Source organism: Canis aureus, chromosome 30, assembly GCF_053574225.1.
Source record: "Canis aureus isolate CA01 chromosome 30, VMU_Caureus_v.1.0, whole genome shotgun sequence".
NCBI classification, from domain to species: domain Eukaryota; kingdom Metazoa; phylum Chordata; class Mammalia; order Carnivora; family Canidae; genus Canis; species Canis aureus.
Genome location: NC_135640.1, coordinates 41,854,886 through 41,869,210, shown reverse-complemented (window position 1 = coordinate 41,869,210; position 14,325 = coordinate 41,854,886). Strand labels below are relative to the sequence as shown.

The window sequence follows — 14,325 nt, the reverse complement described above, 5'->3', positions numbered from 1 at the left end:
GACCAGATCTGGGACTAACTGTACAACAGAGTATTTTAGTTTCTGCTCTGTGGAAAGCGTAAAGCGTTCCAAGAAGGGTTTTTAATGTAGGCATTTTTTTTTTCACCCACGCTGTTGATTGCCAAATGTAATAGTCTGATCACGACGCTGAACAAACGTGTTTTAAAAAAAAAAAAAAAGATTAACGTAGTAAACTTTACGTAACGTGGGTTTCACCACGAGAGAAAAAGAGTCGGAGGCAGGGAAGAATCCGGAAACTGGTGGAAGACGCACCCTCACAACCATGGGCCACAACACAGTCCATGAGCCCAACTGAGATCAAGGGATGTCCCACAAGGACCCTATTAGCATCAAGACCCCCAGTGGATGGGCAGCCCGGGTGGCTCAGCAGTTTAGCGCCACCTTCAGCCCACGGCCTGATCCTGGAGACCCGGGATTGAGTTCCACCATGGGCACCTCAGTACAGATGCTGCTCCCAGCACAGGGACGCAGCCGTGATCACCAGAACTCCCTGTGCTGGGGGAGCCAACATCCAGGAAGAGAAAGGGCCATGAACAGTGAATAAGTAACTTAAGTAACCTTACAGGATTTGTGCCAGAAAAGATACCTTGTAGAGAAACCCAGCCAGTGAGACAAGGAAGGGGTGGAGAGGCTGTGTTTAAACAGGTGGTCTGGGTGGGATCGGAAAGGAGGGGTGAGCGGGGGCGGAAGCACCAGAGATGAACCATAGGTCAGAAAGGAGCCAGGGAGTCAGGAAGCACGGGGGGCGGGGGGAACTGGGAGATGGAGGACACATGTGCTTGTTTTTAAAGGTCACCCAGGCTGCCAAGCCGAGGAGAGATGCTGGGGACAGGCCCAGGAACAAGGGGACCAGATGAGAGGGGACCCCTGAAGCTTGCTGGGCCAGGATGGGCGCCACCACATGGGATGTGCCATGACCCCATTACCTGGCTTCCCGGATGGCACATCCTGTTTGCACTCATCATCCTCCGACATCCCGTCCTCGTTGTCCTCATCGTCGTCATCCTCCTCCTCCTCCTGTGAGTCCACTTCATTCAGAAGGTCTTCAATGGCAAATGGGGCCTGTTCCACAATTGCTTCAAAGATGCCCCGAGTGATGTTATGCAAGACCAGGGAGCTGAGGGGCAGCAGGCACCAGGGCAGGCCAGTCAGTCCGGGCGCGACCTGCCCTCGGCAGCAGCCCCTCCGGCGACCTGGTTGCACACACCCAAACTCTCTCTTCCCAAGAGGGAGCAGCCATTTCCCACGGGCAGTCCTCCTGGGGGCCCAGGGAGGAGGAAGCCCCCTGCTACTTACTCCTTGGTCCGAGCAGCGATTGTGCAGAAGGGATCGATGAACCTGAGGTTCTGGTCTGCTGTCAGCTACGACGAGGGGGGGCTGTGTCAGTCTCTCGTGCGGGCGCAAGGGGAGGGGCTCAGCCGCCACCCGCAGCCCCCTGCCCTCACCTCAGCGGCGCCCACTTTGCTCAGCTCCTCCAGGAAGATCTCAAGGAAGTGGCTCTTCACTCCGCTGGGGGCCTGGCTGTCAGGGTGTAGGATCTCGGTCGTCAGCAGCTCCAGCAGCTGCTCGATCTGCCTGAGGAAGGAAGGAGGCCAGTAGGGCAGGTGGCCACACCAGGCTACGAGCCAGCGACGGTCCTCCACATCACGGGAGCTCCGACAGGATGCCATCACGGGAGAGTGCCCAGCTTTCCCACCCGCACGGGAGGCAGCCTGGGCCCGGGGCTGTTCCCGCACAAAGCACTCATGGTTACGGGTTCGTGACCACTGCTGGCACCAGCACAGGGGGCAAGAGGCGTCTCGGCTACGAAGGGCCAGGCGTGCAAACATTCACACAGGCTCCCTTTCTGTGCTCGGACCCCAAGTGGAAAGACAAAGGCCTGGCGTGACAGGAGGCTACAGCACGTCTCATGGGACTGTGCTCACGGGAACTGCCCAGGAAGGCAAAGAAAGGAGCCGGGAGGCCAGAGACGGGGAAAAGCTGCTTCCCGGGTTCCTCCACATGGAGTCCTCGGCCTGGGGCCGGCCACCCCTGCCCTCCCCCGACACGCCATTTTCAGTGGCCTCAGAGGCCTGGGGAAGCCCAAGGCTGGCCACAAAACAGTCCCCCTCTTAATCTGGGGGACACAGACTGCCCCTATCGCAAGCACCCCTGCCAAAAGTGACAAGTCTGGATGAATTAAATATTTCTAGAACCAAAACAAATAGCACCGCTGACAGCTGAATATACCACGCTACACCAAAAACACAGCACCTAGCTGGGAATCACCTGACAAATGATATCATAATAATAAGAGAAATCAATTTGGTTTCATAGGAAGAACTTACCAAGATTGAAAACGTTCATTTCTGGGAACCACGCACAAACTAATTTGAAACATGCTTCACCGTAAGCACCATCGGGTCCCCCTCCTGCTCCCCACCTGACCTCTCTTCACGACGCATGACAGCAAGAGAAACACACGGCCCCACCCCCAGGGCTGCGCAGAGCCGCTCTCCACATCCCGCCAGCACGCACCTTTCTTCCCACCCCTGCGTCTTCAGGGCCTTCAAGGACTCGTTCAGGACCATCCGCATGAGCTGTGACACAGACGGAGACCCTCGTCAGGGGGGACACAGCCCCAACTGCCCCAGAATCCCCCGTCCCGGACACCTCCGGGGCCCAAAGCCCATAGCGGACCACCCAGAGCTGTCAGTGGTCGGAGGGTCTGCATCAGGGCTCGCACTGCACGCCGGTCTGCTGGCGCTCACGGGCTCAAGGCTCCTCCAGCAGGGGTGCGATGGCCGCAGCCCTGAGCTCCCCAGATGGGCCATTTTAACCCCCTCCTCGAATGGAAATCTGGGCACTGCTGAAGTAGAGGTCTGTGCCTACTCGGCAACCCTCGGCCTGCGCTCACCAGGAAAGGCCTGGGCTCCCCTCACAGCCCTTGCTCAGTCTTCAGGGGCACCACCTGCCAGGGCAGGACAGGCTCAGAGGCCACATCGCTCTGGGCCTTGCCCCCCCAGCCCTGCCCCCACGCCGCCGCCGGCACCCGAGGGCCCCGCAGAGGAGCACGTGGTCTCCTCACCATGTAGAACTTATCCAGCCGCAGCCTGTCGATGCCCGTCCACTCGCGGTTCATGGTTTGCCAGAACGTCTGAAGGAACAGGTGCTCTGAAGGAGGAGAACAGACCAGAAGAGAATCACAGGGGAACACCGAAACCGTTCTGGAAGGGAGGTCAGAGATTATGGAGAAACCTGCTCAGGACATCGTGTGCGGCCCAGTCTGCCCCACTCAGAGGCCACGATACAAACCGGAAGCAGAAATGGGGGCTAGGAGGCACCTCTGGAAGAGCAGCACTAGCTCCAACCTCTGCAGCCAGGGTCTCGGAAGAATGAGTTCAGAGCATCTGGCAAAGCCACCAGCAAGAGAAGCAGCTGCTCAGGCCTGCACTTCCCCCTCCTACTCGGGTCAGGGTCCCTGCCTGATGCCCACGGGCCCGCTCTTCCCCCTCCTGCTCGGGTTGTGGTCCCTGCCTGATGCCCACGGGCCCGCTCTTCCCCCTCCTGCTCAGGCCGGGATCCCTGCCTGACGCCCATGAGCCTTCTCTTCCCCCTTCCTGGCTTGGGCTGGGTCCCTGCCTGACACTCACACCTGGCCCCACTACATCCACTAACCCAACCAGGCACAAACCCTCCCAACATTACATCAGACACATGGTGCTACAGCCTAAACTGTGTCCCCCAAATTTCTCTCAAAGCCCTAAACCCAAGACCTCGAGTAAGACTTTATTTGAAGATGAGGTCTCTAAAGAGTTCTGGCAAAACGAGGTCACTGGTGTGGGCCCTACACCTGTCTGGCTGGTCCTTCTAAGAGATGAGAACACAGACACGCAGAGGGATGAGCGTGTGAGGACTGGGAGAAGACGGAGTCCTGATGCCCAGGAGAGGGGCCTTGGGGAAGCAGCCCTGCCCACGCCTGGACCTCAGCGAACAAATGTGGCCTCTCTGACCTCCTGTTTCAAGTTTCTCCCACAACAAAGGGCCGGTCCGATGGCTCAACGACGGACAAGCCCCAGTTCACTAACTCACTCGACTGTCACCAAGTGAATGCTTTGTACTTGGCCTTTGCTGAGCACAGTGACTCTTTTTTTCTTTTTTTTTTTTTAATTTATGATAGTCACAGAGAGAGAGAGAGAGAGAGAGAGAGAGAGAGAGAGGCAGAGACATAGGCAGAGGGAGAAGCAGGCTCCATGCAACGGGAGCCCGACGTGGGATTCGATTCCGGGTCTCCAGGATCGCGCCCTGGGCCAAAGGCAGGCGCCAAACCGCTGCGCCACCCAGGGATCCCTGAGCACAGTGACTCTTCTGCAGGTTTTCAGGTGAAAGTTACAACAGACGGGCCTCCGCGAATTACTCAGATGCTAATGACTCTCCCTAACGGAGACAGTGGTTACCGTACCTCCTTGTGCACCTCCCTAACTGTGACTACCCTACCTACTCTAACCAAACTAAACCCACCCAGGTAACCAGGGTTTCCCCAGCAACAGCCACAGTGATCTACGCTAGGGACGCTGCCCCCACCCTGAGCATTGGAGGTGCCCGGGCCTCACCCCCAGAGCCTGATCAAACTGGGCCTAGAGGCGAGACATCAAGATTTCTAAGGATGCTCAAGTGATCACAGCAGGCAGGCAGCAGGGCTGAGAACTAGGGATCTTGGGCAGGACCAAAACAGATGCGAGGGCACTGAGGGAACACCATGACCGTCAGGTGACTCAATCCGGCAACTTGGCAACACCGCCCCAAGTTTCCATTCTCATTTTAAAACATAAGCTAGGGATCCCTGGGTGGCGCAGCGGTTTGGCGCCTGCCTTTGGCCCAGGGCGCGATCCTGGAGACCCGGGATCGAATCCCACGTCGAGCTCCCTGCATGGAGCCTGCTTCTCCCTCTGCCTATGTCTCTGCCTCTCTCTCTCTCTCTCTCTCTCTCTCTCTCTGTGACTATCATAAATAAATAAAAATGTAAAAAAAAAATTAAAAATAAATAAATAAATAAAACATAAGCTAGTGGCCCTTCAGCCTTGATTTCGTTCAGTCCACGCTGGATCAGTTAAGTTAATACTGTTGGACACTTAGGGCAGCATATCGCACATAAGTACCAGCAGACAGCACCCAGGACAAGGACCTCCCTCTTGCTTTAGGGTCTTAGATCGCAAGCCTTCCACGTCTGGTAGGGCGGCTGTGTCCTTCCCAAAGGGCTTACCCGGGATGAGGATACTCACGTGCCTCTGTGGTCTGAAAAGCATGGATGAGCTGGGAAATGGTCCTCCCTAGTTCTTCCTGGGTAGTAAACAGTAAAAAACTCTCAGACCCCAAAGAAACATGGTCTTACAACAAGAAGCAAAAGCAGAAAGACAAGCACAGTAAATCCACACTCACTCACTGAGAACCAACTCCCACCAGCCCTTCTACTGTGCGTGCTTCAGGTCTGCAAGTTGTACTGTTTCGAGACCCTCCCCACCCCAACCTCCCTGCAGCCAGAACCAACAGACGCTCACCACAAGCAAGGGCAGACACTGCCCCCGACACCAAGGCTGAGCCTCAAGCAAGAGGCTAACGGTCAAAGGAGGGCACAGGACAGACAGGGTCACCTAACCAGCCACAAGAGACTGACCAGACCCCAGAAACTACTCGCCGCCTGCCTGTGTCACTGTGCGAAGCGTCCCCAAGTGCACGTGTTGGATAGACAATCCCAAGGCCTGCCCTTGAGAGATCCCAGCGTAGGAGGCATCAAATACCACAAAAGAATCTGCATTGTAAGTAAGGACCCTCGCCACCCAAGTGACTGAAAAAAAGTAATCAATTCACTCTGAGAAATATGGTTTTAAAAAAGCTAGCATTAAAGGCATCTGGGTGGCTTGGGCAGCTTAGGCAGCTGGGGGGTCTGATTCTTGGTTTCAGCTCAGGTCACGATCAGGGTCATAGGATGGAGCCCTGTGTGGGGCTCTGCACTCAGTGGGGAGTCTGCTTGGGGTTCTCTGTCTCTGCCCCCCACCCATGCATGCTCTGTAAATAAGTAAATAAAATCTTAAAAAAAAAAAAAAAAAAAAAGGGCAATGATGCTGCATGTGAGCTCCTGTCCTAGCAGCTGTGTGTCACCACACACCCATCCAAACCCACAGAACATGCACACTAAGGGTGAACCCTCACATCCACTGGGGCTCCAGGGGGTGGTCCGTGTCAGGCAGGTTCATCACCTGTAAGAGACACACGACTCTGGCAGGGGAGGCTGTGCGCGTGTGGGGGGAGGCAGCGTACGAGAACTCTCTGCACCTTCCTCTCAATTTTGCTGCGAGCCGAAAACTGCTCCTTAAAAAGTCTAGGGCAGCTTGGGTGGCGCAGCGGTTTAGCACTGCCTTCGGCCCAGGGCATGATCCTGGAGTCCTGGGACCGAGTCCCACATCGGGTTCCCTACATGGAGCCTTCTTCTTCCTCTGCCTGTGTCTCTGCCTCTCTCTCTGTCACGAATAATAAATAAATCTTTTAAAAAATAAAAAGTCTACTTTTTTAGAAAAATAATTCTAAAAAAAATATATAATAATTCTAAAAAAAACCCAGCAGAACCCTGTTCTCAGCAGACGTGGGTCTTGTCCCTCCGTTTCCGTCACCTCAGCGCTGTCTGCCGGCTTGGACACACATGGACAGCCCAGGTCTGCACCTATCACCTGTGCTGGCAATCGTCTGTCACCACGGTGCCCACCTCAGCAGCACGACACACTCCTACCAACGGCCTCGGCCCTCTGACCATAAAAATATAAAGCACTGGGATCCCTGGGTGGCGCAGCGGTTTAGCGCCTGCCTTTGGCCCAGGGCGCGATCCTAGAGACCCGGGATCGAATCCCACGTCGGGCTCCGGTGCATGGAGCCTGCTTCTCCCTCTGCCTGTGTCTCTGCCTCTCTCTCTCTCTCTGTGTGTGACTATCATAAGTAAATTTAAAAAAATAAAATAAAAAATATATATAAAGCACTGAAGCTGTAAACCTCCGCTCAGCGTCTATGGCTGCACTAATACGAGGCTGAACCACGTGATGCTCCAGCTAGTACCTCCTCGACCTCCTCATACACTCACCTGGAGGAGCGGCTTGTCCTGCATCCACATGCAATAAAACAGCCCTTTCCATACCTTCAGCAGCTCGTCGTGAGTGAAACCACCTGCATCGAAAACAGCAGCACTCAAAGCCAGCCCAAGTGCTTCGAGCGCCAGGAGCAAAGCCACGGAAGCGTGACTGCCTGCATGAGATCAAAGCCGTTAAAGACTCTGACCGTCAGAGAACCTGGGCCTCCCCGCCATCCTCTCAACTCAGAACCCGCTGCGCCTGCGGCTCTGAGTATTCCTGCAGGTAAAAGGCATCTCATTATTCAGTAACCACTGAGAATGTCCAAGTATCCGTCTCGGAGCCGCCGTTCTCCCGTTTCTGGACATTGCACGCCGCGTGGATGGGCGAGGGAGGCCTCCTCCGGCTTCACGCTCCGGGGTCCGCGCACTGTTCCGTGTTATGCAGGAAAAGTCAATTCACTCAAACCAGTAAGTCACCTGAAATGTTTCCGGAGATGCGACCTACGGTGCCGGGTGCCTTGGCACCAGGATGGGCATCCCCTGGCGCAGGCCCAGCCCGGGTTCGCCCCACGAGGCCCGAGCCGGACTCCGCAATCTGCAGCCCTAGGGAGGTGGGGGGGGGGGGGGGGGCGCTGCGGCCTCTGCAGGTGCTGGCGGCCACGCCCTCGGGAGCGCTCGCAAGCACGGCCCCCGCCCCGGCGGGGCTCAGACGGCCACCGAGCAGGCTGCCGCGGGGGGCCCGGCGGCGGGCGGCAGGGGACGCACCCCCGGGCCGCGGGGAGGACCCACCCACGTGGTCCGAGGCCCCCCGCCCCGCGCCCGCGCCCACCTGCGGCCCCCTGACTCCTCGCGACGATGTACTTCCGGAGCTTCCTCACCGCCCGGTCCCGGGCCACCTGCTCGTTTCCGGCCAGACGCTGCGCCAGCTGGATCTCCGGCGGGAGCTGCGCGCGCGGAGCCATGGCGGCCGCCGCCGAGCCCTCGGCTTCCGGGACCCAGTCTCGCCACCTGCGCGCGCACGTGCGACGTCACTCGACGGCGCCGGTCGCCCTCGGGCGTGCGCAGACGGCCCCCTGCGCGGCGGTCTCGCCGGGGCGCGCCCGTGACGTCACACGGCGCGACGGCCTCTGCCGCGGCGGCGGACACCGCCGCTTAGCGGCCGGGCGGGGCGCTGACCTCGGCGCCTGGCCCTGCCGGAGCCCGCGTGGGCCCGGGACACGCGCGATTACAGACAGGCCGTTGAGCGCGTGCCCGGCGGCTGCGGTAGAGTCGGTAGAATCGGAGAGCGGCCCCGTGCCGCCCGGTGAACCCTTGATCCGGGCGACGTGCCCCCGGGTCAGCGGACGCGCGGCCGCAGCCGCTGGCGGGAGGCAGGGGAAGGCCCGGGCCCCCGGGAGACGCCGGCGGAGCTGCAGGCTCCAGCCGCAACCACGGGCCTCTCCACCGCCCGCAGCACCGAGAGAGGGGGCGCGGGGGTGCGGCGGGGCACGGTGGGGTTCGCGGTGTGCAGAGCCAGGACCGCGCAGGGAAGGGGGCCCTGTGGCGTCGGGCTCTTCTCGGTGCTTACAACCGCCTGGTCGTTGATTCGAGAAAGCGCGGTAGGAAGTAACCGCTGGCATCTGCAGGGGAGCGAGAGCGCACAGCCCAGCACCTACCGGGGAGCGAGAGCGCACAGCCCCAGCATCTGTACTGGAGCAAGAGCTCACCAACCCCCGCATCTACAGTGGAGCAAGAGCTCACCAACCCCAGCATCTGCAGTGGAGCAAGAGCTCACCAACCCCAGCATCTACAGTGGAGCAAGAGCTCACAGCCCCAGCAACTACAGTGGAGCAAGAGCTCACCAACCCCAGCATCTACAGTGGAGCAAGAGCTCACCAACCCCCGCATCTGCAGTGGAGCAAGAGCTCACAGCCCCAGCAACTACAGTGGAGCAAGAGCTCACCAACCCCAGCATCTACAGTGGAGCAAGAGCTCACCAACCCCAGCATCTGTAGTGGAGCGAGAGCTCACAACCCCAGCATCATCTACACCGGAGCGAGAGCTCACAACCCGAGCATCTACAGTGGAGTGAGAACTCGCCAACCCCAGCATCTGTACTGGAGCGAGAGTGCTCACCACCGCCAGCATCACTTGTGGGGTAGTCTAGCCTGAACCTTGCCCAGCCTCTAGGGCTGCACCCCAGGTCTCAGGACGTAGGAGCTATCTACCCACAGTGCGTAGAAAACCGCCAACCCAGGTCTGGGACAGTTTGCAGGGCAGCTGTCCTGATGTCTTCACAGTTAACATCGTAAACAAGGACTGACTGAATAGAGGGGGGAGTGCAACTTACAAATCTTGATTGGATCCTGGTTCAAAGAAAAAGCTAAAAAGTCATTTTGGAAATAGTTGAAAAAGCTTTCATACAGACTACGTTTCTTTTTTAGCGCAGAATAGTTTTTTTTTTTTTTAAAGGATTTTATTTATTCACGAGAGAGGCAGAGACACAGGCAGAGGGAGAAGCAGGCTCCACGCAGGGAGCCCAATGTGGGACTTGATCCCGGGACTCCAGGATCACACCCTGGGCCGAAGGCAGACGCTCAACCCCTGATCCCACCCAGGGATCCCCGCAGAATAGTTTCTTAGGTGTGACAGTGGTGTTTACCTAGAGGGGGATTCAGCAGGCTTTTTCTGTGTGTGTCCAGGGACCCCACGACTACCCCCAGGTTCCCTGATGTGCTAGGAGGACTCTTGACTGTGGTTTATTATGACAAAAGGATACAAAGCAAAATTAGCATAGGGAAAAGGACTTGTGGAATGAGTCAAGGAGGAAGCTTCCAGAAGCTTCTCCCAGTGGGGGTTACGTAGAACTTGCTTAATTCCCCAGCAAAGAGCTGTACACACATATGAAATGTTATGTACCAGGAGCCTGGTCAGAGGTCAGCGCCAGGCTCCTACCTGGAGCCAGTCACCCGGGAGCTCTCTGCCTGGCTCCTAGCAAAATTCCAGACTCCCAGCAGGAGAGCAAGTGTTCAGCACAAGCCTGTGACAATTAACGCAGGGAAACCTCACCGTAGGGGGGATGGGAAGTTGGAAGGGGGATCCCCACCACGTCAATCGCAGACCCAACAGAAGGACCCCCCACAGGGGAGACTCGGCAGTGACAGGTCCCGACGGGGAAGGACACACACCGCACGTCCTATAAGAAGCTAGCCGCTTCTGCAACGTAGCTTGTGAGAAACCGTCATCACCCCAAACTCATGCTTTTCTCCAGTGGACTTCTGTTCAAAACTGCTTCTTCCAACTTCCTCCTTCTTCCCCACAAAATAAAGTTTCTCTCCTTCGTCGGACCAGCGGTTTTTTTCGGTAGCTTGCTTATTTCCAGTTAGATTCTCTGCTGAGAATAAACCTGAATAAACCCATTGTAGCTGGTAACAATAACTTTTTATTTTTTATTTTTTTTAACTTTTTATTTTTAAGGTCAACAAACCACATGGTTTGTGCAAATGGTGTTGGCCCACTGAGGCACCCTTATCACGTGGTGGGAACCCTCTGGACACCCACATTCCCAGACACCAGTGTAATTCATGAGGTTCTGAGCAGAGCAGTCAGGACTTGTGTCAACCCTCTTCCACAACACAGATAAGATAGTGTTTTCAGAATCATGGGCCACACAACTGCTACTGTGGTGCAAGAGCAGCCACAGACCTTATGTAAATGACGATCATGGCTGTGTACCAATAAAACTTTATTTTCAAAACCAGGTGGAATGAGGGGTGCCTGGCTGGTTTAGCCGGTGGAGCACACCACTCTTGATCTGGGGGACATGAGTTCGAGCCCCATGTTGGGCATAGAGCTTACTGAAAAAAAACATAACTAAATACATGATGCGATGGATCTGGCCCACGGATGGTAGCTTGCCAATACCAGCTGTCAAAGGATGTCCTTTTAGGAAAGTTTTACTTTTTAAAAAATATTAATTAATTAATTTATTTATTTATTTGTTTATTTATGGTAGACACAGAGAGAGAGAGAGAGAGAGAGAGAGGCAGAGACATAGGCAGAGGGAGAAGCAGGCTCCATGCAGGGAGCCCGATGTGGGACTCAATCCCAGGACTCCAGGATCACGCCCCGGGCCAAAGGCAGGCGCTAAACCGCTGAACCACCCAGGGATCCCCACTTTTAGGAAAGTTTTAGGAGACAACTGCAGAGTGGTGACAGTGAACCATCCTGACTTCCACAACTCTGCTCTTCCTGATGTCTGGAAGTTAATGCAATAAATAATCACGTAATATGGCAAAATATTAGCAAAGGTTGACGCTAGTGGCAGGAGCACAGGTGTTCGTTGCCCTGTTTTTCCCACAGTCTCTATGTTTGGAGATTTCCATGACAAAATGTTGGGAAACATTTTAGAAACTGGTTTTAGCAGCAGAATGAACTTTTTGACCAACTGTTTAAGTGCCATCCATAAATAGCGACGCCGTGAACGAGACAAGGTCAGTCTCTACAAAGGGCAGCGGGTGAGGCTGGGAACAATCCGAAAGCAGGAGAAAGAAGACAGAAGACAACTGAGCCTGAAGAAAAGAGCAATTTAAATAATCACAGTGAATCTGTGACATGAAATTTCACAAAAAAAAGTCAATGAAATGGACCAACATATAGTTTTAAAATACGCCTTATAGTATAAACAACGATTGGACGTTTGCAGCTAATGAAATATTTGCATCCTATGCAGTGTATCTAAGAAATAAATGTGCGGGGTGCCTGAGTGGCTCAGTCGGTTGGGCTTCTGACTCTTTTTTTATATATATAAATTTATTTTTTATTGGTGTTCAATTTGCCAACGTACAGAATAACACCCAGTGCTCATCCCGTCAAGTGACCCCCTCAGTGCCCGTCACCCAGTCACCCCCACCCCCCACCCACCTCCCCTTCCACCACCTCTAGTTTGTTTCCCAGAGTTAGGAGTCTTCATGTTCTGTCTCCCTTTCTGATTGATTTTGACTCAGGTCGTGGTCTCAGGGTCATGACATCGAGCCCCCTGTCCTGTCGGGCTCTGTGCTCAGCAGGGCGCCTGGAGATCCTCTCTCTTCCCCTCTGTCTGCCACTTCCCTCACACTCGCTCGTGCTCACACTCTCTCACTCTCTCAAAATATTTTCAAAAATAAATAAACGTGCTCTGTCCTGAATGCAAAATCATCCCTCTTTGGGAAACTTTTCAAAGCCGGCTGTGCCTTGCAGGCAAGAACCGGCAGTGGTGTTTGCAGAGTCTCAAAGGTCCTTACTGGTTCCAATAGGGAAGCAGCAAGTCAGGGTGCAGAAACCCGGCTGGCACGTCTTTACTCTGGACAGAAGTCAACATCGCCAGCGGTAAGACCCACGGGTGCCAGGCACCCTCAGTAAGGTGCGCCGAGAGGACACAGCCTCACCGTGGCGGTGACGTGAGCAAACCTCTGTAAAGGCTCGTACACGAGGGGAGCCTGTTCAGATTTCCAAGTCGGCGTGACTGTCCACGACCCTAGCGGGACCCGGAGCCCGACTGCGGCCCGCCCTCCTGGGGCCCCTGCTCCGGGCCCCCAGCCGAGGGGATCGCGTGCTCCTGCTCCCACATTCTTTCGCCGCACGACTGTGACTCCTGCCGTCCGTCTGCACGACTGTGACTCCTTAGTCCTTTCACAGGATGTAAGGAGCACGCGGCCCCATGAACATTGTCCACGCTCCAGAGCATAACGGGCTCGAAGAAAACTCTCGTTCTTTTAGAGATGAGAATCTCTAATTCTATTCGTGTTGCCTCAACAGCAGCATTCTTGCCCAAACTGCATCACCCCTATCTGATCATGAGGCAATATCCCAGGAGCCCCAAAGACCATCAGTCCTCAAAACAGGTGGTTTGCACTCTTCAAAAAGGTCAAGTTCCTGAAAGACAAAGGCTGAGAAACTGAGTGTGCACTAGCAGCCTGGGAGGAGCGCGGCCCAGAGGGATGACTTTGCGGGGACGAAGAGCAATGAGTCACCCTGTGGGTCGGCTCCCCTGCCCTAAACCCAGACCCTTCCTGCCCGGATCGCTGCCGCCCCTGCCTCTGTACGGGGCCACATGCAGGGCAACTGGATGCAGAGTCTGCGGAAGCTACACCGTCTTTGGGGCCTGAAGTTAGTTCAGTAGAAAACGTTCTAAGTATTAAGAGAGTCTGGTGGGAACTAGGGGAACGGGTGTCTCTCTCCACTTCCACGCACATCACCCCGTGCCATCTGCCCCCAGGACGGCGCACCCAGGACAGCGTCGTGGTCCCAGTGCATAGGGACACCTGCCCAGGGGGTGTGGGTAGTGACAGAGGCGCCCGCGGACTCCTCGGGGAGCGAGGACCGTGGTGCTTCCACACGGTATCACGCAGACCCGCTTCTCATCCCTGTCCTGCTTGTGTCTCGGTTTTTTAGAGCGTAGCAAACTCCGCGTTCGCGGGTCCTGTGTGTTCGCCCAACTCGGCCTCCTGGCTCCGGGCTCGCCCTGATGCAGACGGGCAGGCCCCAGAGCGAGTGTGTGTGTGTGTGTGTGTGTGTGTGTGTGTGTGTGTGTGCAGGTGTGGAAGCGTGTGGGGTGTGGGGCGAGGGATGTCGGTTTCCCTCAGGGCCAGAAGTTGGCGGGGCCAGGTGCCCTCCGCAGACTCTGGGGCGTCCTCCCCGCTCCCGGGCTCCCCGCGGCCCGCAGTCTGGGCCCCGCCCCTCCCCGTGCACCCCGGCTTCCTTCCCACCCATCTCCCTGGTCCTCTGGTTTCCTTATAAAGGATACCAGCCCTTGGGGTTAGGGCCCTCCCTGATCCACTAGGAGCCTCTCCTAACTGCTGACATCTGCAAACACCCCACTTCCAGACCAACGTCACCGGCTCGGGTTCCGGGTGCACGTGACTTTCGGGGAGCCCCTGCAGATCCCGGCGGTCGGGGCCCGGGGTACGGAAGGTGGAACCCGGACTCGCACCACCATCTCGCGGGCTGCTCCCCGCACCTAGGACTCTCCCTTCAGGAAACCCCCAAAATACGCTGCCAGGGAGGGGGGTACGATTTTTGCCACTTCACGGGGGAGTGAAGAGGCTCCAGCTTGTGTTTCTGCCCGGAGCCTGCAAGACACAAAGCAGAGGGTGCGTCCAGGCTGAGCCCGGGCACCCGGGAGCCAGCCAGGGCCGCGTCGCAGGTGGCCCGTCGGGGTCCCCACCCTCAGGAGGACTGCTGTGGCTCTG

General features: G+C 56.4%; 1 protein-coding gene across 5 annotated transcripts in view; it reads right to left on the bottom strand.

The window, feature by feature from the left end:
- RRP1 (ribosomal RNA processing 1) overlaps positions 1 to 8,138 on the bottom strand; it is a 133,139-nt gene extending 125,001 nt beyond the window's left edge. For 3 of the 5 annotated variants that reach the window (XM_077879360.1, XM_077879359.1, XM_077879357.1), the window contains exons 1-8: positions 7,947 to 8,138; positions 7,130 to 7,212; positions 5,283 to 5,340; positions 3,089 to 3,174; positions 2,539 to 2,600; positions 1,467 to 1,596; positions 1,318 to 1,382; positions 948 to 1,138 (exon numbers count right to left, since the gene is read on the bottom strand). In XM_077879360.1, coding sequence (XP_077735486.1) covers positions 948 to 1,138; positions 1,318 to 1,382; positions 1,467 to 1,596; positions 2,539 to 2,600; positions 3,089 to 3,174; positions 5,283 to 5,340; positions 7,130 to 7,212; positions 7,947 to 8,079 — 808 coding nt within the window. In that variant the 5' untranslated portion in view covers positions 8,080 to 8,138. Of the gene's footprint in view, positions 1 to 947; positions 1,139 to 1,317; positions 1,383 to 1,466; positions 1,597 to 2,538; positions 2,601 to 3,088; positions 3,175 to 5,282; positions 5,341 to 6,210; positions 6,258 to 7,129; positions 7,213 to 7,946 lie in introns of those variants that run through there. The other 2 variants (XM_077879358.1, XM_077879361.1) reach the window with 2 other exon arrangements.
- Positions 8,139 to 14,325: the final 6,187 nt, after the last annotated feature.